At 44.6% G+C, this 25,866-nt stretch overlaps 2 protein-coding genes across 2 annotated transcripts in view; both read right to left on the bottom strand.

Moving 5' to 3' along the window:
• The window catches only part of LOC115931062 (titin), a 28,508-nt gene extending 10,825 nt beyond the window's left edge, over positions 1-17,683 (bottom strand). Inside the window, 6 exon segments of the mRNA XM_063699543.1 lie at positions 1,896-2,040; positions 2,204-2,303; positions 5,952-6,080; positions 10,215-10,300; positions 13,056-13,213; positions 13,365-17,683. Of these exon segments, the coding sequence (XP_063555613.1) occupies positions 1,896-2,040; positions 2,204-2,303; positions 5,952-6,080; positions 10,215-10,300; positions 13,056-13,080 (485 nt within the window). The 5' untranslated portion in view covers positions 13,081-13,213; positions 13,365-17,683.
• The window catches only part of LOC101134912 (serine/threonine-protein kinase SMG1), a 39,110-nt gene continuing 26,704 nt past the window's right edge, over positions 13,461-25,866 (bottom strand). The window contains exon 21 of the mRNA XM_031003010.3: positions 13,461-13,551. Within this exon, the coding sequence (XP_030858870.3) occupies positions 13,470-13,551 (82 nt within the window). The 3' untranslated portion in view covers positions 13,461-13,469. The remainder of the gene's footprint in view (positions 13,552-25,866) is intronic.

Genomic DNA, 25,866 nt, shown 5'->3' with positions numbered 1-25,866 from the left:
TTTAATGCAAATGAGAAGCCAGTGAGGACATCACTACTCCTGCTGTGCACTTGGGAACTAGAAACATAAAACCTGACTCTGGAGGGAAGCTAAGGAAGCATTCTACTCTTGAGTTGACGTAAGTGCATCTGAAGCTTCTGATCTCCGATGAGAACAATGGGGGACACCAAACAGAATATAAAACCCATGATTGAATACATCAAATTGCTAACATGGCAGTAAACAGACATGAGGTGAAGATGGAGAAGAAGGAAACCCAGGATGAAAGTCAGCCTCGCATTTGGAACCCATTTCCCTGAGTTTCATTGCTGAATTCCAGAAGGAACTACTGAGATGCAAAGAAGCACAGCAGCTTTTGCACACATGCGTGGGATTAGAAGGAAAACAAGTGGATTGAGGGTCTGCCAATGAAAGCGACCCATACTGAAGTCCACTGGCTCTGGTTGAGACCCAGAAGAGTCATGCATCAGAATAGAGGTGGACACGAAATACCCTGGCCTTTGTAGGGACTGAGCCTGCACCGGCAACCTCAATTGCAGCCTGTATGGAGGACCCCTGACCATCCCCCAGAAGTAGACTCCCATCTCTTCCGCAGCAAGATAACATGCTACTAGGCCTCAATTCATTGCTAAATATTTCTTAACAAGTATCTCACATTTAACAAAAAAAGATCAGTCATATGGCAGCAAAACACAATGTAATATGACCAAAACATGAAAGACTGTGAAAATGAATCTGGAGGTGACCCAAGCATTGAATTCAACAATCCAGTCTGGGTGTGGTGGCTCACACTGGGAGGCTGAGGTAGGCAGATCACCTGAGGTCAGGAGTTCAAGACTAGCCTGGCCAACATGGTGAACTCCTGTCTCTACTAAAATTACAAATATTGGGCTGGGCACGGTGGCTCATGCCTGTAATCCCAGCACATTGGGAGGCCGAGGTGTGTGGATCATGATGTCAGGAGTTCTAGACCAGCTTGGCCAATATGGTGAAACCCCGCCTCTACCAAAAATACAAAAATTATCTGGGCATGGTGGCATATGCCTGTAGTCCCAGCTACTCAAGAGGCTGAGGGATAAGAATCGTTTGAACCTGGGAGGTGGAGGTTGCAGCGAGCCAAGATCATGCCACTGCACTCTAGCCTGGGTGACAGAGTGAGACTCTGTCTCAAAAAAAAAAAAAAAAAATTGGCCAAATGTGGTGGCACACACCAGTAATCCAAGCTACTCGGGAAGCTGAGGCAGAATTGCTTCAAACTGGGAGGCAGAGGTTGCAGTGAGCCAAGATTGCACCATAGCACTCCAGCCTGGGCGACAGAGCGAGACTCTATCTCAAAATTAAAAAAAAAAAAAAGGCTGGCTGTGGTGGCTCACGCCTGTAATCCCAGCACTTTGGGAGGCTGAGGCAGGTGGATTACCTGAGGTCAGAAGTTCGAGACCAGCCTGGACAACATGGTGAAACCCCATCTCTAGTAAAAATACAAAAATAAGCTGGGCGTGGTGGTGGGCACCTGTAATCCCAGCTACTTGGGAGGCTTAGGCAGGAGAATCGCTTGAACCCAAAAGGCAGTGAGCTGAGATTGTGCCATTGCACTACAGCCTGGGCAACAACAGCAAAGCTCCATCTCAGGAAAAAAAAAAAAAAAAAAAGAGAGAGAAAGGAAAACCAATGCCAGTACTAGCAACTCCTCTTCCCCCGAAAAAATGACAAACAAGAATGTAGGAAGGGAAAGGAATTATACAGCTTAAACTAACGAAGCAGAAAGGACAAACTCAATTTTGAACCCACTGAATTTGCCACAAATATTGTAGAAAATATTCTCAAGGACTTTACAGTTGTCTACTTTGATTGGCACATGGTTCATACAACAGTATTTGTGTCAAGGCACATCTTACTGTTTTTTGGTGGTCTTCCTCTTTCCATTGATTTTGTCATGATGGTTGATTTTCGTTGTCACCTTCATCTTACGGATTTTAGCTCTAACTTTTGTTTTCACATGTCTCCACAGAGTAATGACGTCCTTCCGGCCAATTTTATTTCCTGGAAAGGAAGAAACTCTTTTCTTTGTGTGCATACAAATGGACCTCAGCCCTTGGTGAGAGTGAGGAGAGGAGAAGGTGAGAAACCTGAGGGCAAGAAGCTGTTCTTTCTCTTTCCAGGGCAAACTCATTTCCACACTATGGGGACTCCAACAGAGCCATACCTTCCTGTCTACGGCGGTTGGACCTCCAGGCTCTCTGCTGTACATCTGTGGATCCATCATGTCCATTTTCAGACTGGAAGATAGTCTTCAGGAAAGACAACTAGGAAATAATAATATAAGAATGACGGCTGGGCACGGTGGCTCACGCGTATAATCCCAGTACTTTGGGAGGCCGAGGCAGGTGGATCACGGGGTCAGGAGTTCAAGACCAGCCTGGCCAAGATGGTGAAACCCCGTCTCTACTAAAAATACAAAAATTAGCCGGGCACGGCAGCGGGCGCCTGTAATCCGAGCTACTCGGGAGGCTGAGGCAGCGAACCGTTTGAAGCTGGGAGGCGGAGGTTGCAGTGAGCCGAGATCACACCACTGCACTCCAGCCTGAGCGGCAGAATGAGACTCTGTCACACACACACACACACACACACACACACACACACACACACACACACAAAGAATGACATGAGGCTGGCACGGTGGCTCACTCCTGTAATCCCAGCACTTTGGGAGGCCGAGGCAGGCGGATCACCTGAGGTCGGGAGTTTGAGACCAGCCTCACCAACATGGAGAAACGCTGTCTCTGCTAAAAATACAAAATTAGCCAGGCATGGTGGTGCATGCCTGTAATCCCAGCTAGTCGGGAGGCTGAGGCAGGAGAATCACTTGAACCCAGCAGGAAAAGGTTGTGGTGAGCTGAGATTGTGCCATTGCACTCCAACCTGGGCAACAAAATTGAAACTCTGTCTCAAAAAAAAAAAAAAAATAGGCCAGGTGCGGTAGCTCACGCCTGTAATCCCAGCACTTTGGGGGGCTGAGGCGGGTGAATCACAAGGTCAAGAGATGGAGACCATCCTGGGCAACATGGTGAAACCCCGTCTCTACTAAAAATACAAAAATTAGCTGAGCATGGTGATGCAGGCCTGTAGTCCCAGCTACTTGGGAGGCTGAGGCAGAAGAACTGCTTGAACTCAGGAGGCAGAGGTTGCAGTGAGCCAAGATCCCACCACTGTACTCCAGCCTGGTGACAGAGTGAGACTCCGTCTCAAAAAAAAAAAAAAAAAAAAAAAAAAATGACATGAATATACTTCACACAACGGAACTGTACACTTCAACACGGTTAGATGGTAATTATCATCTTATAAGTATTTTACCACAGGTTAACATGTTTCACAACTTGAAAAGGAAGTAATTACCTTCAGCTCTCTGAGTTCTAGAATTTGTAACATTTCACCCCCTGCTCCTTCCTGATCTGCACTGGAGCATCTTCCTTCTGTCCCTGCTCTACTCAGAGTTCACTTTCCCTTCCCTCACATCAGCTTCATTGAGGCTGGTTTGAACTTAACGCAAAACATTCTCACTAATGACTGAATTCCCACCAAGATTTCCATATTATCACAGTATGCTTTTAATCTTCGAAGATACTAAATATTTGTTCTCATCATAGCTAAAATGCAATGCAAATCCCATCTCAGATGTGGGTCAGATACCTATGAATCTCCTGAGGTAGTCATTGAAATGACTTTTTTCTTGAGACGGAGTGTCACTCTCAACCATGCTGAAGTGCAGTGGCGTAGCTACCTTGGCTCACGGCAACCTCCACCTCCCAGATTCAAGCGATTCTTGTGCCTCGGCCTCCCAAGTAGCTGGGATTACAGGTGCCTGCTACCATGCCTGCCTAATTTTTGTCTTTTTAGTAGAGATGGGGTTTCACCATGTTGGCCCATCTGGTCTTGAACTCCTGACCTCAAGTGATCCATCTGCCTCAGCCTCCCAAAGTGCTGGGATTACAGGCATGAGCCACCACACCTGGCCTGAAATAATATCTTTCAAATTCTTTGTAGAATTTGTTTTTTCCTGATTTCTGCACATAGGATAAAAAAAAAAATCATGTACTAGGATTTCAAGAGAAGCAATGGGTAATCTAAAAAGATGAAAACAGCAACCACGTCAATCCCACAGCTACTGCTAGATTTCATAGGAAAGGTAGCTGGCCCCGTTTGGAGCTAGGAGAAATGTCAAACACATGAAGAAATGACAAGCAAAGAAATGCCATCACGCATGAATGCTTCATGGCACCCATGATGTCCCTGCTTAGGAGGTAATGGTATAGATGACTAGATGACAAGGACAAAGATGAGAGGTGCGAAGTTGTCCAAGTCCAACAGCTCAACTGAACTTTCCTAAATGGAATTGTTAAAAAGTGGTAAATTTAAAAACTTCCCCTGGCTCACGTGGTGGCTCACACTTGTCATCCCAGCACTTTGGGAGGCTGAGGCGGGTGGATCATTTGAGGTCGGGTTTTGAGACTAGCCTGGCCAACATGGTAAAACCCCGACTCTACTAAAAATACAAAAATTTGCTGGGCATGGTGGTGGGCACCTGTAATCCCAGCTACTTGAGAGGCTGAGGGAGGGGAATCACTTGAAGCCAAGAGGTGGAGGTTGCAGTGAGCTGAGATCACACCATTATACTCCAGCCTGGGCAACAGACGGAGACTCGTCTTGGGGGTGAGAAAAGAAAAAGAAAAAAAAAAAAAAAAAAAAGCTTCCTCCAATTTATACCGAAAATTCTCTGTTCAGGACTAAGTGGCATAGAGAATGTTAAATGTGCCTAGATATCTTCATAACTCATATATTTTCTGTTTTCTACATATCTTGAAAGGCAGTGCCAAATGACGTGTAATTATCTAGGTGGTAAAACTGAAACATACTTCCTCTTCCCTTAAATACAAAAAAGCATTGTGGTATTAGTACTTTTATCTTGGATCATTGTTCAGAAGGAGGTTCAGCCCCCAGACAACCATATTTTTACTGTCATGAATGGCAAGACAAAATGTAGAGCTCAACTTACCCAAAGGAAAAAAGGCTCAAAAGACAAATTATGGCACAACTTAGCAGCCAAATTCTTACCAAGTACAGACTTTTGACATACTGATCTCTCTCCAGTTGCAAGTGGGAACATGCACTTTGAATGATCTCATTCAAAATTACCCTGCCCAGACACACTTTTCATTGATTCTCTTGGAGGGCAGTTCTAAGAGATTCTCTGGGGCTTTCTCTGCATCATGAGACGCAGTGCAGTTCTGCCCTTCACCTTCCGGCAGTTTGTCACCTCGTCCCTATGACCTCAGAGGAACTTTGTCTCAGGCCAATTGTTTGTTCCTTGGGCTCTTTCATTTCCCCTAAAAATCATTTGCTGCCCCTCTAAATGGCCTACATCTCCATCTATCTCCCTCTCCCCTCAGAAGAGGCTGCTCTTTAAGCATCAACCATCCAGCCCTTCTAGCAGTCTCATTTTTCAGCTGGTTCCCATGTTTATGCCTGTTCTATGTTTTTCTTTTCCTGTTAAGCTGTCTGTTGTCAGCTCATTTCTGCAGTGAATCTTCAGAGAGGAGACTGGAAGCTTTCCTTCCACCCATACGATAGAACTATAAAACAGAAGAGTTTAGAAAGAATTTCCTATTTAAGTGACGAAACCTCATACTCCATTTGTGACAAATAGCACAAAGGTTAAAAAAACTTATTTTTGACCAAAAGCTCTGTTGACATTCTATTAAACAAACACTGACCTATTTAATTTTCATAATGTAAATGGCAGATATTTTCATAATTCTTATGCTAATAAATCATTTCCCTGATTTTTTGGGTAAAACCACATATTCATAATGAAGTCCAGAAACGTGAATTGTTTTATATAATTTATTCTTATTTGTGATTACAAGTATATCTCTACAGAAAGTTAGTATACTCACCCAAAGGTAAACTGTCCAGAGGATAATGACAACTTTATAACTTCTCGGAAATTCAATAATGATATCTAACCAAGGACTTCCACCAAAGTCAGTCCCACGATGATGATGGTCAGCCAGAGTATTGATAACCTGGAATAATAATAGTTGAAATAATGAAAAGGTCAATGACACTGACAATATTTCACTCAGAAAGAATCATCCTTAGAAACCGTCAACCTCCTCCAAAAGGTAACCACATCCCTCAGATATCACCGTGGGATTCCACTGCTACAAAAAAGAACAGAAGTTAGAAGTCACATGTTTTTCAGATGGCTGGTAGTGTTTTTAAGCATTGCAAATGTGGGGTGTTGTGTTGTCTTTCTTGGTATAAAGCAGGGATATCCAATCTTTTGACTTCCCTGCCTATATTAAAAGAAGCAAAGTTGTCTTGAGCCACACATAACATACACTAACATTAACAATAGCTGATGATCTAAAAAAAACCTCTTTTTTTTTTGAGACAGAGTTCCGCTCCACTCAGTCGCCCAGGCTGGAGTGCAGTGGTGCAATCTCGGCTAACTGCAACCTCCAGCTCCTGGGCTCAAGCCATTCTCCTCCCTCAGCCTCCCGAGTAGCTGAGATTACAGGTCTCTGCCACCATGCCCGACTAATTTTTGTATTTTTAGTAGAGATGAGGTTTCACCATGTTGGCCAGTCTGGCCTTGAACTCCTGACAGGTGATCTGCCTGCCTCGGCCTCCCAAAGTGCTGGGATTACAGGTGTGAGCCACCGTGCCCGGCCATCTTTTTGTTTTTGTTTGTTGTTTTTGAGATGGGGGTCTCACTCTGTCACCCAGGCTGGAGTGCAGTGGTGTGCTCTCGGCTCACTGCAACCTCTGCCTCTCAGGTTCAAGTGATTCTCCTGCCTCAGCCTCCTGAGTAGCTGGGAGTACAGGTGCCTGACAGTACACTCAGCAAATTTTTGTATTTTCTGTGGAGATGGGGTTTTGCCATGTTGGCCAGGGTGGTCTCGAACTCCTGACCTCAGGCAATCCGCCCACCTCAGCCTCCCAAAGTGTTGGGATTACAGGCATGAGCCACTGTACCTGGCCAAAATCTCCTAACGTTTTAAGAAAGTTTACAAATTTGTGTTGAACTGCATTCAAAACGGTCCTGGGCCACATGCAGCCCGTCACTCATGGGTAAGACAAGCTAAGTATAAAGTAATTATCTTCTCTTTTCTTTTTTGTTTTGAGACAAAGTTTTGCTCTGTCACCCAGGCTAGATTGCAGTGGCATGATCTCAGCTCACTGCAACCTCCACCTCCCGGGTTCAAGCGATTCTCCTGCCTCAGCTACTGAGTAACTGGGATTACAGGCGCCTGCCACCACGCTCGGCTAATTTTTGTTATTTTTAGTAGAAACAGGGTTTCACCATCTTGGCCAGGCTGGTCTCCAACTCCTGACCTCATGATCCACCTGCCTCGGCCTCCCAAAGTGCTGGGAATACAGGTGTGAGCCACTGCACCTAGCCAGTAGTTATCTTTTCTTTAAAGTTATTTACTTGTTTTTTAAATTGACGTATAGCATTGGATGCATTTATTATATATCACATGGTAAAAGAATCCCTCTAAATAATACTTCTCTCTTGGATTATAGGAATCTTTGTCATTTAAATCTCACCATAAGTAAAAAAAAAAAAAAAAAAAAAACAATGAAGAGATTACTTCATTCACAAATAAGTATCAAATTTTAGTGCTTAAAAATTAACAAGGTGGGCCGGGCATGGTGGCTCACGTCTGCAATCCCAGCACTTTGGGAAGCCGAGGTGGGTGGACCACGAGATCAGGAGATTGAGACCATCCTAGCACGGTGAAACCCATCTCTACTAAAAATACAAAAAATTAGCAGGGCATGGTGGCATGCGCCTATACTTCCAGCTACTTGGGAAGCTGAGGCAGAAGAATCACTTGAACTCGGGAGGCAGAGGTTGCAGTGAGCCGAGATCGCACCACTGCACTTCAGCCTGGGTGACAGAGCGAGACTCTGTCTCAAAAAAAAAAAAAAAAAAAAAAAAAATTACCAAGGTGGAGATCATGAAAATGGCATGAATAGTGTGGGATTTCTCTAAGATTGTTGATATTAATTCCATTAGACTCTTATGTGAGTGAAGACGAAGACTTCCCCTGAGTAAGTTCAGACAGCTTGTGATAACATTTCTACATGGATTCCTCAGGATTTAACTATATATTCTTGAAAACATCTCAATTTTAATGTTTCTTTCAAGATGGTTAATTAAACAGAGATAGCCCTTCAACAGGTTGAACTCAGCATATGCTGAGTCTGAAATGGAAATGATGGAGTTAGAGAACCATACAACAATGGTAATGATTTCAGAAACATGGTGTTGAGCAGAACAAAGCAGACACAAAAGAGTACCTATGGCATGGCATGCATCTGTATACGCGAAATTCCAGAATAAGCAAGCTAACCTATGATAAGAAAGAGACTGGCTGGGAAGAGTGAGAGTTCACTTTCTGGGGTGACATAATAGTGTAGATCTTGGCTGGGCACGGTGGTTCATGCCTGTAATCCCAATGCTTTGGGAGGCCGAGGCGGGCGGATCACCTGAGGTCAGGAGTTCAAAACCAGCCTGACCAACATGGAGAAACCCTATCTCTACTAAAAATACAAAATTAGCTGGGAGTGGTGGCACATGTCTGTAATCCCAGCCACTCGGGAGGCTGAGGCAGGAGAATCGCTCGAACCTGGGAAGCAGAGGTTGCGGTGAGCTGATATTGCCCCATTGCACTCCAGCCTGGGCAACAAGGGAAAAGCTGTCTCAAAAAATAAATAAATAAATAAATAAAATGTAGATCTTGAAAGGGGGTTGGTTTATGCTGGTGTATGTACTTTCCAAAGTTAGTAAACTTACACTTAAGGTTATATATTTTGGCCAGGCACGGTGGCCCACGCCTGTAATCCCAGCACTGGGAGGCTGAGGCAGGCGGATCACGAGGTCAAGAGATGGAGACTATCCTGGCGAACATGGTGAAACCCCGTCTCTACTAAAAATACAAAAATTAGCCAGGCGTGGTGGTCTATCTAAAAATACAAAAATTAGCCAGGCGTTGTAATCTGAGCTACTCAGGAGGCTGAGGCAGGACAATTGCTTGAACCCCAGAAGCGGAGGTTGCAGTGAGCCGAGATCTTGCCACTGCACTCCAGCCTGGGCGACAGAGTGAGACTCTAAAAGTCATCAAACCAGATGACACAAATCAAATGACATTTCACTTTGTTTTGGTCCATTTTGTTTGTTAGAGACAAGAGTGCAGCGGGGCCATCTCGGCTCACTGCAACGTCCAGCTCCTGGGCCCAAGCGATCCTCTCACCTCAGCCTCTCCAGTAACTGGGATAACAGGTACACACCACCAGGCCCAACTCATCTTTTTTGGAATTTTTTGTAGAGATGGGGTTTCGCTATGATGCCCTGGCTAGTCTTCAACTCCTGGACTCAAGTGATCTGCCCACCTCGGCCCCCTAAAGTGCTGGGATTACAGGCCTGGGCTGTGTAATTTCATACCGCGTGACACAGCCCAGTAAAAAGGAAGAAACCCCACGGGTCCAGCGTCTACTCACAGAGATGCACTGATGGCTGATAAATTCCAGCAGGAGCAAAAAGAGGAGCCAAAAGAGCATCCACCGCACCCGCATGTCCTGGTCCTTTCATGAGGCGGCCAGGACAGAGGTGGAGGTGGCTTAGGGCAGGGGGGAGGGAAGGGGACGGGGACCGGGCCAGGATCTGAGTTGGGGAGGGGGAGGGGAGGGGGAGGGGAAGGGGAGGGGAAGGGGGGAAGGGAAGGGAAAGGAGGAGAAGGGGGCTGTTGGGCACCTGGAGGAGGTGGAGGAGGAGGAGGAGGAGGAGAAGAAAGGGGTCTGGGAAAGGATCCGGTTCAAATTAAGTTCTCAAGCGCTGGTGGAAGGTTTAGCTACAGGTCACGGAGAAGATCAGGGAAGCAACAGGACACGCGGGGCAAGGGAGCGTGAGGCTTAGGAGCAATTAGAGGGAGACAAAGGTTCTGCTATCCACCAAACCTTCTTCGGTCTGGGCCCTCCCTTAGCAACCCTGGGGCTTTATATTCCCTCTCCACCAATCCCTGATGACCCCGGTGGTGCCTCACAATGGACAATGCCAAGCAGCTCCCGCATCATTCCAATGACCCCTCCCCCATCTCAGTCTCCCACTCTCCTCCCAAGGACAGGTCCTCTCTGGAACCTTCACAAACCTGATTTCTGGTCCTCCCCAACCAGCTCCCTGTCCCTGCTTCTGGGCGCTCCTTCCTTCCTGAGCTCCCAGGGTTCCTCAAGGTCACTTTTGGCAACAAAACATAAAAAATAAATGATGGCAGGATGGCAGGAAGAACCTCATACCCAAGCAGAGTGCCAGGTTTTACAGCCTCCGCTCAGCCACTCATATCCTAAGCAACAAAACATCAGCAGGATGCGGAAGGTCCTGATAGTAAACCATCTCCATTACATCCATGTAGCCATCTGTCCATCAACCTGTATCTCAGGAACAAATGTAGATACATTCATTTCAAGCATGCATGGTACATTTACAAAAATTAACCTGACTTATTTTGTTCCAGCAAAGCTCAATATATTTGAGAGCAATCAAATCACACAGCATGTTTCTGATCATATAACTGTGCTAGAAGTCAATGATTAAAAGCTAATTCAAAATTATTATTTGCTTGGAAATTCAAAGTGCCCTTATAAGACATAAACATAAGAAAGAATCCAAAATGAAACAAGATTGCCTTTCAACTCAATGATAAGATCATAACATGGCAATAAAATGTCTCCCTCTGGCCTGGGAATTCCTCTTTGCGGCACAAGGTTGTGTGATCTCAAATCACCCCTAACCCACCTAGACATTTTAACATCCGAAACCGAGTGATGAGGTCCTTAACTATATCATCTTACTGCCTGTGTGTGTGGACTTTAAATTCTGAACCCAAATGAGGGGGAGAAAACCAAGTTGACTTTCATGATTGACCTCTCAGGGATGTCCAAGGAATCTGTGCATTTCAAGAAACAAAATTCATCAGCTTCTCTCCTAAGGTATTTGCCCACAATACCCAGAGGGCTTGGCAGCATCGTGTGTGATGGGTGGGGAGCTCCAAGCAGGTGGGCAGGACCCAGGGGCCTGGTGACCAGGACAGACCCCCACTGTCCATCACCTTTCCTGGCCCTGTCCTCAGTTAAACTTCCCACAGGCCTTCTGCCCGATCACACAGAGTGTGCCCAAACTCTCTCAGGCCTCTGGCAGCTGAAAACCACTGCTTTAAATCCCTTTACCACTTACTATGACATAAGGTTATTGTAAACAGGAAATATTCTATTGATGCTACAAATGGAAAGCCAATGCCTTTACCATAAATAGAAAAACAACCCCGAGAAGCAAGCAAAACAAAAGCAAAACGGGCTGGGTGTGGTGGCTCACACCTGTAATCCCACCACTTTGGGAGGCCGAGGTGGGCGGATCACAAGGTCAGGAGTTCCAGACCAGCCTGGCCAATATGGTGAAACCCTGTCTCTAATAAAATACAAAAATTAGCCGGGTGTGGTGGTGGGTGCCTGTAGTCCCACCTACTTGGGAGGCTGAGGCAGGAGAATAGTTTGAACCCGGGAGGCAGAGTCTGCAGTGAGCCGAGATTGCACCACTGCACTCCAGCCTAGGCGACAGAGCGAGACTCTGTCCCAAAAACAGCAACAACTACAAACAAACAAAAAACAGCGTTAACAAAAGTACGGAATTCAATTCTTTTTATATGCTGCAGCCATGTTCCAGCCCTAGATTTGGCTGGGCATGGTGGCTCACGCCTGTAATCCCAGCACTTTGGGAGGCTGAGGCAGGCGGATCACGAGGTTAGGAGTTGACACGAGCCTGGCCAATATGGTGAAACCCCATCTCTACTAAGAATACAAAAATTAGCTGGGCATGGTGGCGCACACCTGTAGTCCCAGCTACTCAGAGGCTGAGGCAGAGGAATTGCTTGAACCCGGGAGACGGAGGTTGCAGTGAGCCAAGATTGTGCCATTGCACTCCAGCCTGGGGGACAGAGTGAAACTCTGTCTCAAAAAAAAAAAAAAAAAAATATATATATATATATGTGTGTGTGTGTGTGTGTCTGTGTGTGTGTGTGTGTGTATCTATATAAATCTCAAAAATAAAAGATCATTTTTGAGATTATCATTTTAAAAGACAAGATAATGTTCAACTTAATGAATAATTTAATTATTACTATTGGACTTTTTGTAGACTGCACAGAGCATTCAAAACAAATGAAGAATAAAAAATATGTATTACATGTTGTAAAATAAATATGATGTGGTTAATTCTTTATTCAAAATTATAGAACATATGTATGTACTGTAGAATGTATTTCTTATTATGAGTCATGTTAAAAAGTAGTTTAGAAGCTGTTCATTTGAATTTCCTTTTCAAATTTTGCAGGATAATTTTTTTTTTTTTTTGACAGAGTCTAGAGCTCTGTCGCACAGTCTGGAGTGCAATCGTGTGATCTCGGCCCACTAAAACCTCCACCTCCTGAATCTCAGCAATTCTCCTGTCTCAGCCTCCTGAGTAGCTGGGACTACAGGCTCACACCACCATGCCCGGCTAATTTTTGTATTTTTAGTAGGGACGAGGTTTTGCCATATTGGTCAGGCTGGTCTCGAAGTCCTGGCCTCTGGTGATCCACCAGCCTCAGCCTCCTAAAATGCTGGGATTACAGGCATGAGTCACCATGCCCAGCCTAAACTTGGCAAGATAATAAATAACCTTTTTAAGTGTCGTTGGGCACCTGTCTGGTTGTTTTTCTTTAGGTTACCATGCCAGCAATGATTCCTTTTGAGTTTCTGACAGAAGATAGTGGTTTTCATCCAAATAAGTCAACTACTCTACCCCATCCCTAAGCCACTGGTATGGAAAGAAAAAGAGGAAGAAGCCAGTACTGTGACTGTGTAAGCTTCCCCCAGCATCACCCGCTATGAGATGTGTGGCAGCTGAGACCCGGGAACTGCTCAAGGGCACCAGGCCCCATCTGTCTGCACTCACTCACCTTCCTCAGGTACTCGCATGGGCATGTCACTGACTTTACGTGCTGCTGCAGCTCCTTGGTGAGCTGGCCCTGGTCATGGGACAGGAACTGTGGGGTCAGGACAATAGAGAGCTTCACCATTTGCAGAATGAGAACAGGGGCTCATGATGAGTGCCAACCTATTAGACAATTAAAAAAAAAGTGTTGAATGAGTGGAAAAACAAGGTGATGTTTGAGTCTATAGTGGTCAAGGGCTTCAGAAAAGGACAGAACCAAGTTCAAATTCCTGTACTTTGAATTTCTACTTCATGCCATGCAAAATTACTTTACCCCTTTTAACCTCAGTTTTCTTCTGTGTGAAACAGGAACAACAGTTTCATTCGTCATTCAGTTTCTCTCAAGGTTTCACGAGATCATACCTATAAAACATCCAAGTCATTTAAATGTATCATCATTTCGGTCATAATTAGTGGGATCCATTTCACTATTATTGGATATACAGTTCTGTGCCTGAAACCTACAAAAAAAGAAAATGTTAAGTCTAAAAAGCATTAGTGATTTCTCATTTTTATATTACTAATTATAACCCTATTTCATCACACAAGGCCTTGTCCGTGGCAGGTGCTCAATAAACACTTGTCGAATCAATGCATGTGGGCTCCGGAGCCACACTGTTTAGATTCTATTCTGCCTCCACCACTTATCAGCTGTGCGATCTGGGTAAGATAATTCACCTCTTTATGTCTGCACTTCCTTCTCCATAAACTATATATAACGAGAATCCTTAGCTCATTCGGTGGTTGTGAGGGGTGAATGATTTGGCACACAGGAGGGGCTTGTTAAACATTAGCTGTGATGATCTCCTTCCAAATCTTCATTTTCAGAGCCACAGATGAGGCCATAGTGCAACCAGGTGACCTTACAGTGTAAGGACACATGATCGCCACCTATGCTCTATCTCCACCATAGGTCCAAGACTGGGTAGTTCCGGCCTGGAGGCTTCTGCTGCATCTGCCTTCTCAGTGTTCACCTAAGGACTTTTGTATTTTCCTCCTCACATCCCCACAGATGGGGTTCAGGCTGCCGAACACAGCTGGGTGATGCCAGGGCAGTGGCCACCTGTGCCAGCCCTTTGAGGTAGCTGGAGGATCATTGTTCCTTCCTTCTCGGGCTCTGGGCAGATGCCAGGGCTGGGGTGACCTATGCCCTCAAGTTTCTTGCTTTGGAGGGCCACATTTTCCCTTGGCAAAGAGGGTAAAGGTCACAGGATGCCGGAGAGCTGTGACTTCTCTGTGCCCTGGGCCCAAACTATGAAGACCTGACACACTATGCTAAAAGTCCAAGGCTGGGGGCTCCCCAGCGCTTCTTGCCTCACCGCTTCTGCTGAGGGAGGAATGAATACTATGTCCTCCCAGAGCTTTGGGAGCTTGTAGCAAGCAGCCTCCCCAGCGCAAAATCTCTTGGAAACCTCTAACTGTGTCTGAAACATTAGTGCAAATGTTGCATCCTATTTCCCATATGTCCGCATGTTTTAGGAAAAAACCCTCAATTTCCTAAATATGCAAGAAAAATTGGTATTGTAGGACAATGTGACTTTTTAAAAAATGTTATTTAAAAATCTTCCCCACCTCCTTTTCTGCCCTCCAAGACTGCCAAATACTTGTTGAACAAATATTATTAAATGCCTACTACGTGCCAGCCATGATTCACGGTCTTGGGGACACAGCAGAGAACGAACTGACAGGATTCCTCTCTTATGTAACTCACATTCTTATATGATAATGATAAGGGTTAACATTAATTAAGCTGTCACTACGTGTTAGTCACGGTGCAGTCATTCCCACACATTATTACACTTAAACCTGCTAGCAAGCTTGCAAGGTAGTTAGTTGTTTATCCTTTAAAAACTGAGTCTCAGAATGATGAAGCACTTTGTCCAATGTCACACAGCTAGTAAGTGTGGAGACCTTGCATCCAATCAATGCCCGTCTCATTCTAAACGCCACGTTATGTGTTCTCCAGCCCATGGAGAATAATTTTAACACAGTCAATGAAATTTCTACACAACAATGTTCTTGTCTCAAGTCCAAGAATGCCTCCTACACCTCCCATAATACTGGCTTTCTGGTGAGTAAAGATGCCATTCTCATGTGTAATCAGGTGGCAAATGGAGATATGACCAAAGTAACCATTTGCCTACACTCATAACCCTGTACACACTCTTCCTGTGTCGATTCAATTCAAGTACCCCTTTTGATCACTTAGCAAATCTGACCTTCAAAAGGGTTAAGGTGTTTCTATCCATGTAAGTTTCTGTATTGCTTTGGAAGTCTCTGGTTAAATTAATACTCTTTTAATAGTGACCTGTGATTCTGTTTTGATCAAGTGTTTTCAAACTTGACGTCTTTGATGGGTTTCTCCAGTGTCAAAATCCTAAATCAAGTCTTTTTGGCTTAAAACTAACTTTGGGATTTTTTCAGCTGCATCCCTTGGGGAGTCTAAAGAATGTATCTCTCATCTTGTAGAGGTATTAAGTGATTCGATTTATTTGGTAGATTAAATGGGCAGGCATTGTCAAATGTGGCGATACTGCATGGGAGGGCACTGTCAAGTGAGGTGACATTAGATCTCATCTCAGTTATATTTATGGGTATGTTGTTGATATACGTGTTCCAAAAATTGCATACATTTATGCAAATTTAATATGATTTGTAATTTTGATAGTTATGCTAAATATTTGCTAAAATTATATTTGTATAAACATGTCATGAATGGCTGGGCACCGTCACTCATGCCTGTAACCCCAGCACTTTGGGAGACAAAGGCAGGTGGATCACCTGAGGTCGGGAGTTCCAGACCAGCCTAATAGAGTGAAACCCTGTCTCCACTAAAAATACAAAAATTAGCCATGCCTGGTGGCACATGCCTGTAGTCTCAGCTACTCGGGAGGCTGAGACAGGAGAATTGCTTGAACCCAGGAGGCGGAGATTGCAGTGAGCCGAGATCATGCCACTGCACTCCCGCCTGGGTGACAGAAGTAAAATCTATCTTAAAAAAAAAAAAAAAGTTATTAATTATTTCTGAAGATTTTATGAAATTTATAAAAGTCTGGTGGCCCTGATATGATGCTGTCAGTCATGATTCTCATTACTGTCTTAAAATGCTGCACATAATTAAATTTCCTTGTGAACTGGGAAGTTTCATCAGACTTTTATCATAACTATTGTTTCCATCATCCACAGTTACTGTTTTGAATTCTTCTCTAAAAATATTTGTAATTGGCAATAGTCCAAATTTTCTTTTGTTTTCTTTCCTGTTTTTGAGACACAGTCTGGCTCTGTCGCCTAAGCTGGAGTGCAGTGGTGGGATCTCGGCTCACTGCAAGCTCCACCTCCCGGGTTCACGCCATTGTCCTGCCTCAGCCTCCCAAGTAGCTGGGACTACAGATGCCTGCCACCACGTCCAGCTAATTTTTTGTATTTTTAGTAGAGACAGGGTTTCACTGTGTTAGCCAGGATGGTCTCAATCTCCTGACCTCGTGATCTCCACGCCTCGGCCTCCCAAAGTGCTGGGATTACAGGTGTGAGCCACCGTGCCCAGCCTAATTTTTGCATTTTTAGTAGAGAGGAGGTTTCACCATGTTGGCCAGGATGGTCTCGATCTCCTGACCTTGTAATCCGCCTGCCTCGGCATCCAAAGTGCTGGGATTACAGGTGTGAGCCACTGCAACTGACTTTTTTTCTTTTCCTTTTTTTTTTTGAGACAGAGACTCACTCTGTCACCCAGGCTGGAGTGCAGTGGCATGATTTCGGCTCACTGCAACCTCCACCTCCTGAGTTCAAACAATTATCCTGCCTCATCCTTCGGAGTACCTGGGATTACAGGTGCGTGCCACCGTGCCCGGCTCATTTTTGTATTCTTAGTAGAGACGGCATTTCGCCATGTTGGCCAGGCTGGTCTCAAACTCCTGGCCTCAACTGATCCACTCTCATTGGCCTTCCAAGGTGCTGGGATTATAGGGGTGAGCCACCACAACTGGCTCAGTAAATACATTTTTTATTATCAAGAAAGAGTAGTGTATGGTTGGCGTATTCTGTGTAGAATGTATTTCATTGATGTCTCCTATTTTTATAATTTCTGAGTTAAGTACTTTTTAATTAATGCTTTTTAGTTTTGGGCAGATTCAGTTGACTAAAGCACCTCATTTCCCAGATACATGAAATAAAATATTTGGCTTCTTTTCCAATTTCACACTGATGTTATTTTGTGAAAAACAGTGCTTTAACATAAATCTTTATACGTTAAGGTAAACATGAGAAACTTGATCTAATATTTAATATTTATTCAGTTCTACACTTTATTAACTTCTACACCACCAGATTTAAACATTATGTAACTATCTCAAGAAGTTTCACTTGGATGTAATGCTTCACGCTTGTAATCCCAGCACTTTAGGAGGCTGAGGTGGGAGGACTGCTTAAGGCAAGGAGTCTGAGACCAGCCTGGGCAATACAGCAAGATCCCATCTCTATTTTAAAGAAAAGTTTCACTTTGGGAGGCCAAGGCGGGTGGATCACAAGGTCAGGAGATCGAGACCATCCTGGCTAACATAGTAAAACCCCATCTCTACTAAAAATATAAAAAATTAGCTGGGCGTGGTGGTGGGCGCCTGTAGTCCCAGCTACTCGGGAGGCTGAGGCAGAAGAATGGCGTGAACCCGGGAGGCAGAGCTTGCAGTGAGCTGAGATTGCGCCACTGCACTCCAGCCTGGGCGACAGAGCGACACTCCGTCTCAAAAAAAAAAAAAAAAAAAGTTTCAGCAAATTCCATCTAAGAATTCCACCAGAGTTCTGTTGTCTCCAATGTCATCTTCCACAGATTTCAAGTTGTGAAGCCCTGAACTGTTAATTTATCTTGAGAATGTATACTTAAGCTTAAGAGTATATACCTAAAAATTGAGCATATAATTTCTATAATTTGTTTATGTAAGTTTCTGTAAGTCATAAGTATGTGGTTTCCAAGTGCATAATTTATCTGAATGTAATAGGCATTAATATATTTTACATTATTGGCACCATAGTACAGAAATTTCTAAATGGTTTGTAAAATAGCTTGTTATTTGTGTTGTTGTAAAAGCAGTTAATACAATGGAAAAACTCGTAATAAGAAGATACAGTTTAACATCAAAAAGTTTACCCAAGGTAATTATGAGTACTACCTGGCAAAACTTCACAGAAGCTGTGGTATCACTTTTATGATGGAAGAATAGTGTTTGCATTTTGTGTAAAAGTACTTGCGGCTGGGCGTGGTGGCTCATGTCCCAGTGCTTTGGGAGGCGAAGGCAGGTGGATCATCTGAGCCCAGGAGTTTGAGACCAGCCTAGGCAACTTGGCAAGAGCCTGTCTCTCCAAAACCTACAAAATTTAGCCAAGCATGGTGGTGTGAGCCTGTAGTCCCAGCTACTTGGGAGACTCATGCTGGAGGATCTCTCGAGCCCAGGAGGCAGAAGATGAATAAATAAATGGATGCAACTGAATGGGATGAGGTCTCTCTTGAAGGAGAGAGCAAAAGAGATTTAAATAGTAACAATTATAATAAGGCTGGGCGCGGTGGCTCACGCTTGTAATCCCAGAACTTTGGGAGGCCAAGGCAGGCGGATCGGTTGAGGTCAGGAGTTCAAGACCAGCATGGCCAACATGGTGAAACCCTGTCTCTATTAAAAATACAAAATTAGCCGGACATGGTAGTGCGTGCCTGTGGTCTCGGCTACTCAGGTGGCTGAGACAGGAGAATCGCTTGAACCTGGGAGGCACAGGTTGTAGTGAGCCGATAAATATAAAAAGTATTAGAGTACTAACAGAGGAAAGTTTCCACTGATCACCTTTTAGCTTTAAATAATGCAGAAGCATTTGCCCAGTTTACTTGTAATTAAAAATCATGCATCATTCACAATTTATATCTTTTTGGTTGTACAAAAATGAATACAAGTTATTCTATCTGTATTGTGATTGGTTTGGTGAGAGGGAATTAGGCCACTTGAGAGTTTGTGTGTGTTTAAAATTTTCTGGCCAGGCACGGTGGCTCATGCCTGTAATCCCAGCACTTTGGGAGGCCAAGGCGGGCGGATCACTTGGCCTCAGGAGTTCGAGACCAAATTGGGCAACATGGTGAAACCCTATCTCTATGAAAAATACAAAAATTAGCTGAGTGCCGTGGCTTGCGCCTGTCCTCCCAGCTACTTGGGGGGCTGAGGCAGTAGGATCGCTCAAGCCCAGGAGGTGGAGGTTGCAGTGAGCCGAGATCACGCCACTGCACTCCAGGAAGGGCAACACAGCAAGACTCTGTCTAAAAAAAAAAAGAAAGAAAAGAAAATTAACTTTGGTATTTCAGGTTGTATTTAAATGGGGACTTAACATGAACTATGTTCATAACAGTTGACCAAATTAAGTGTAGATCGTCTCTTTAATAAAGAGATAATCTGGAACTGCAATTTCTAACTCATACATCATTGCTACAAACCTTATTTGTTTACTGTTTCTCTTCCAAGGACCATCAGTCATCCTTTAAAATTCATTTGAAGCTCTGAAAAGATATTTTTTGTTACATGGGCAATTTACTTTTAGTACAGTAAAATGTTATGTGAATTTCTACAGTATGTTTGCCAAAATGAATTATATCTAGAATACGCTTAATATATTCTGGAGGCAGCTTTCATTTGAAATTAGGTTCATCTTCTGAGAGTATGAAAAAATTAATGGGTTTTTGCGCCTGAAGATTTTGATGTTGCATTTGGCTACATTTAATCCACTTTCATCCATAAGTTTTAGCATCTAAAAAAATTAAATCACTGCTAATGCAATTAAAATGCATTATGAAATGCATTTCTGTACAGGCTGGAGTGCAGTGGCACAATCTCGGCTCACTGCAAGCTCCGCCTCCCTGGTTCACACCATTCTCCTGCCTCAGCCTCCCTAGTAGCTGGGACTACATGTGCCCGCCACCACGCCCGGCTAATTTTTTTTTTTTTTTTAATGAGGCGGAGTCTCGCTCTGTTGACCAGGCTGGAGTGCAATGGCATGATCCTGGCTCACTGCAACCTCTGCTTCCTGGGTTCAAGTGATTCTCCTGCCTTGCTGGGATGACAGACGTGCACCACAATGTCCGGCTAATTTTGTATTTTTAGTAGAGACATGGCTTCACCATACTGGCCAGGCTGGTCTTGAACTTCTGACCTCAGGTGATCCCACCTTGGCCTCCCAAAGTGCTGGGATTACAGGCATGAGCCACTGTGCCCAGCTTAAGACCTCTGTTTTAATGTTAATGCTGGTCAGTTGTGTCTGGATTCCAGAGGGAGGAAGGTAGAATGAGGCATGTTGACACCTCCCCTTCCCATCATGGCCTAAGCTGGTCTTTTCAGTTTACTTTGGAATGTCCTTGGTCAACAGGAAGGGTCCATTCAGTCGGATTGGGTGGCTTAGAATTTTATTTTTGGTTTACATCTCAACTATCACAGCAGCCGGGCGCGGTGGCTTCACACCTGTAATCCCAGCACATTGGGGGGCTGAGGCAGGGGTATCACCTGAGGTCAGGAGTTCTAGACCAGCCTGACCAACATGGAGAAACCCCCGTCTCTACTAAAAATACAAAATTACCCGGGCGTGGTGGTACATGCCTGTAATCCCAGCTATTCGGGAGGCTGAGGCAGGAGAATCGCTTGAACCTGGGAGGCGGAGGTTGTGGTGAGCTGAGATCGTGCCACTGCACTCCAGCCTGGGCAACAAGAGCGAAACTCTGTCTCAAATAAATAAATAAATAAATAAATAAACTATCACAGCATAAAGTAAGAGGAATATTTCGTTACTGTCTAGTTAAACTGGTTAATGCAGAAAGGAAGTCTGGAAATTCCAGTTTTAAAGTAAAATTTTGGACATTGTAGGACTGATTATTTGGCATAGTTGTGATGTTTGCTCCTGCATTATGGTTTTGTTGGCAGGGCAGCCTTTAAGGACCTGTATATTTTCTTCTAGACTCTATATATTCCCTGTGAGTATTAGTTGTATGGTCACACTGGCAAATTTTACCATAGGTATAAATAATAGAGAATGTGGAAGAATAGTGAATAGTGTCAGAGATAGTTAAAAGTCCATACAATAGTAGAGAAGATAATAAGTAATAGTGGCTTGGACTAAATATTTGTTGAATAAATGTTTTAAAAAACAGGCTACCTACAATTTGTGTTGAAGATATGAATGAATGAAGTTTCCACACCCTTATGTGGAGTCCTGATAAGTAAGCAACAATAAGGAAGGGTCCCCAGGTTGGGAAGAGCCCCAAGTTGAGAACAATAATGAACAATTATTGTATGAACAATTGTTAGAGACAGCTAATCACAAACAACCTGCGGGCACAATGACCTCATTCCACACATAGCACCCTTCAGCAGGACCCTATAAAACTTTCCTCCAGCCCTTGCCTCTTTGCAGGTAGCCCCGTCTCTGCTGAGCTGCCCATTGCAACATATTTTCATAATTTCTCTAATAAATCTGCCCTTCTTTACCTACAACTATCTTGGTAAATGGCTTTACCACCTGCAAAACTGACCCTAGGTTGTTGCTACCCGATATGGTTTGGCTGCGTCCCCACCGAAATTTCATCTTGAATTGTAGTTCCCATAATCCCCATGTGTCGTGGGAGGGACACGGTAGGAGGTAATCGAATCATGGGGGCAGGTTTTTCCCATACTGTTCTCATGATAGTGAATACATCTCACTAAATCTGATGGTTTTATAAAGGGCAGTTTCCCTGCACGTGCTCTCTTGCCTGCTGCCATGTAAGACATACCTTTTTGCTCCTTCTTTGCCTTCCACCATGATTCTGAGGTCTCCCCAGCCTTGTGGAACTGTGAGTACATTAAACCTCTTTTTCTTTATAAATTACCCAGGTTCGAGTATTTCTTCATAGCAGTATGAAAAGTAACTAATACACTACCCGAGACAACTTAGGAGATTTGTAATAGCTGTAATGCCAGGTCCACCATATTTTTAGCATAAAGCAAATGTTTACGCGTGATATGACTGCACAGGCTTTCTTTCAGCTGGAGCCATAGCAACTCAAGTAGTAACCCTATCTTAGTCTGACTAAAAGTAAATATTAGTCTGGGCATGGTGGGACAGGCCTGTAATCCCAGTACTTTGGGAGGCTGAGACAGAAGGATTGCTTGAGCCCAGGAGTTTGAGACCAGCCTGGGCAACATGGAAAAACACCGTCTCTACAAAAAATACAAAAATTAGCTGAGCGTGGGGGCACACACCTGTAGTCCCAGCACCTTGGGAGGGTGAGGCAGGAGGATCTCTTGAACCCGGGAGGTGGAAGCCGCAGTGAGCAGTGATCATGTCAGAGGTGTGTGAACCAGAGCAACTCCATCTTAAATAGGAGCCGGGAAAAATGAGGCTGAAACTACTGGGCTGCATTCCCTGATGGTTAAGGCATTCTAAGTCACAGGATGACACAGAAGGTCAGCACAAAATACCAGTCATAAAGACCTTGCTGATAAAACAGGTTGCAGTGAAGGAGCTGGCCAAAACCCACCAAAACCAAAATAGAGACAAGACTGACCTCCCATCATCCTCCCTGCTACACTCCTACCAGCACCATGACAGTTTACAAATGCCATGGCAACATCAAGAAGTTACCCTATATGGTCTAAAAAGAGGAGGCATGAAAAATCCACCCCTTGTTTAGCATATCATCAAGAAATAACCATAAAAATGAGCAACCAGCAGCCCTCACGGCTGCTCTGTCTATGGGGTAGCCATTCTTTTATTCCTTTACTTTCTCTTTTTTTTTTTGAGATGGAGTCTCCCTCTGTCACCCAGGCTGGAGTGCAGTGGCACGATCTCGGCTTACTGCAAGCTTCGCCTCCCGGGTTCATCCCATTCTCCTGCCTCAGCCTCCAGAGTAGGTGGGACTACAGGCGCCCGCCACCACACTTGGCTAATTTTTTTGTATTTTTAGTAGAGACAAGGTTTCACCATGTTAACCAGGATGGTCTTGATCTCCTGACCTCGTGATCCACCTGTCTCGGCCTCCCAAAGTGCTGGGATTACAGGAGTGAGCCACCATGCCCCTCCTCCTTTACTTTCTTAATAAACTTGCTTTCACTTCACACTGTGGCATCACCCTGAATTCTTTCTTGCACAAGATCCAAGAACCCTCTCTTGGGGTCTAGATTGGGACCCCTTTCCTGTAACTATCATGCTACTGCACTCCAGCCCGGGCAACACAGCAAGGCCCTGTCTCAAAAAAAAAAAAAAAAAAAAAAAAGGAACATGACTTAATACATTCATTTTGGAGGGTGAGTCTCTCAAAATAGGCCTTTCACTGGGGGAAAATGGTAAAAATACTCCCTGGTAATTCAAGAATTGGAGATTCCTGAGATGCTGCTCATATTAGCTGAACACTTATCAATACTTCACTTTTTTCCATATATACTCAAGGAACAAGTGCTATTTAAAGTGTTTCACTCCACTGTGCTAAGTGCAAGACTATAAAGAGGTGTGAGGATCAACACTTTTATGAAAACCAATGTCATTCTGGATATAGTTTCAGATGCTAGTGCAAAGAAAGCTCTTGGTATACGGAAAAAGTATTCAACAATAAATTAGGCATGGTTGCTTCCATTTTCTGCCTCACATACTTTTTTTTTCGTGGTTAGTGATATAATGTCTATGATATTTTAGATTGGCAGTTGCAAACTAGTGGTCCTCAGCGTGCTTTTTATGACACCTACAAGGTTCGAAGACTTTGATTTCATATTAAAAATCTGGGTTTCAGGCTGGGTGTGGTGTTGCATGCCTGTAATCCCAGCACTTTGGGAGGCTGAGGCAGGAGAATGGATTGAACCCAGGAGGCAGAGGTTGCAGTGAGCCGAGATCGCACCACTGCACTCCAGCCTGGGCAACAGAACAAGACTCCATCAAAAAAAAAAAAAAAGAAAGAAAGAAGAAAAGAAAATTAGCCAGGTGTGGTTGCATACACCTGTAGTCCCAGCACTTTGGGAGGCCAAGGCAGAAGGATCAATCAAGGCTAGGAGTTTGAGACTGCAGAAGGAAACCCTGTCTCTAAAAACAAGGTCCAGCTAAAATCAGGGTCCAGCTCCACCACAAGCACAGCTCCAGGGGCTGTTGAGTCTTGCCTCTACCATTCCAAGTAGTCTCTGCTCCAGACCAAGTCCCACCAACTGGCAGTCATGTCAGTCCAACCACAGTCATATCAGGGCACTTCCAGGTTCTTTCATTGAGTGCCCCTTGAGGAGGCTGGAGGAGAGGCCAATGATATTTGCACTTGAGACTCCAGAGTCTAGATTTATAACCACTATGTTACGGCTGCCAGTGTGGCTGCAAGGACACTTCTTTCATTCATTCATTTACAATAGATGTAGCATCTGCTGTGTGCCAGATGCCATTCTAGGTTCTAGGGAAACAAGGCAAAGCCCCTGTTTTCCAAGGCATCCACATTCTAGGAAAGACTGCTACCAGCCTGGCGTGGTGGCTCATGCCTGTAATCCCAGTACTTTGGGAGGCCGAGGTGGGCAGATCACTTGATGTCAGGAGTTCAAGACCAGCCAATATAGTGAAACCCCGTTTCTACTAAAAGTACAAAAATCAGCTGGGCATGGTGGCACGTGCCTGTAGTCCCAGCTACTCAGGAAGCTAAGGCAGGAGAATCGCTTGAACCTGGGAGGCAGAGGTTGTGGTGAGCCGAGATCATGCTACTGCACTCCAGCCTGGGCAACAGAGTGAGACTCCATCAAAAAATAATAATAATAAAATAAAGAATGCTACTAAACAATAAAATAACCAAACCAGATAGATGACTTCAGGTGGTGGTAAGAGCTTTGAAAGAATAAGCAAGGTAACTAACTGGTCAGAGGAAGGGAGATGGGTGCATTCCCTCAGATAGACCGCCCAAGAGGTCTGCCTCTCTGACATGACATTTGAGCAGAGACCCAACAGGAAAAGGAAGAGACTGTTCTATGGCCAGGCACGGTGGCTCACACCTGTAATCCCAGCACTTTGGGAGGCCCAGGCGGGCGGATCACGAGGTCAGGAGATCGAGACCATCCTGGCTAAGACGGTGAAACCCTGTCTCTACTAAAAATACAAAAAAATTAGCCGCGCGTGGTGGCGGATGCCTGTAGTCCCAGCTACTCGGGAGGCTGAGGCAGGAGAATGGCATGAACCTGGGAGACGGAGCTTGCAGTGAGCCGAGATCGCGCCACTGCACTTCAGCCTGGGCGACAGAGTGAGACTCCATCTCAAAGAAAAAAAAAAAAAAAGAACCAAGAGGAGTCCAGGCGAAGAGAACAGCAGATGCAAAGGCCCTGTGGCAGAAACAATCTTGATATGCTGGAGGAACAGGAAGGCAGCCAGTGCAGCTGGAGCAGGATAGGTTAAGAGAGGATCAAGGTGATGAGGGCCTGGAAAGAGGGGCTGGGGTCGAATCACCAGATCCTGTTGGTTGCAACGGAAGAGCCTGGAGTTTATTCTCAGAGCAGTGAGAAGCCACTGGAAAGTTGTTTTTTGTTTTTCTGTTTTTGAGACAGAGTCTAGCTCTGTCACCCAGGCAGACTGCAGTGGTGCAATCTCGGCTCACTGTAACCTCTGCCTCCCAGGTTCAAGCGATTCTCCTACCTCAGGCTCCCCAGTAGCTGGGATTACAGGCACATGCCACCACACCCATCTAATTTTTCTTTTTCTTTTTTTTTTTTTTTTTTTTGAGACAGAGTCTCTGTCACCCAGGCTGGAGTGCAGTGGCGCAATCTCAGCTCACT

Source organism: Gorilla gorilla, chromosome 18 (genome assembly GCF_029281585.2).
Source record: "Gorilla gorilla gorilla isolate KB3781 chromosome 18, NHGRI_mGorGor1-v2.1_pri, whole genome shotgun sequence".
Classification (NCBI taxonomy): domain Eukaryota; kingdom Metazoa; phylum Chordata; class Mammalia; order Primates; family Hominidae; genus Gorilla; species Gorilla gorilla.
This window is presented reverse-complemented; position numbering and strand designations above follow the sequence as displayed.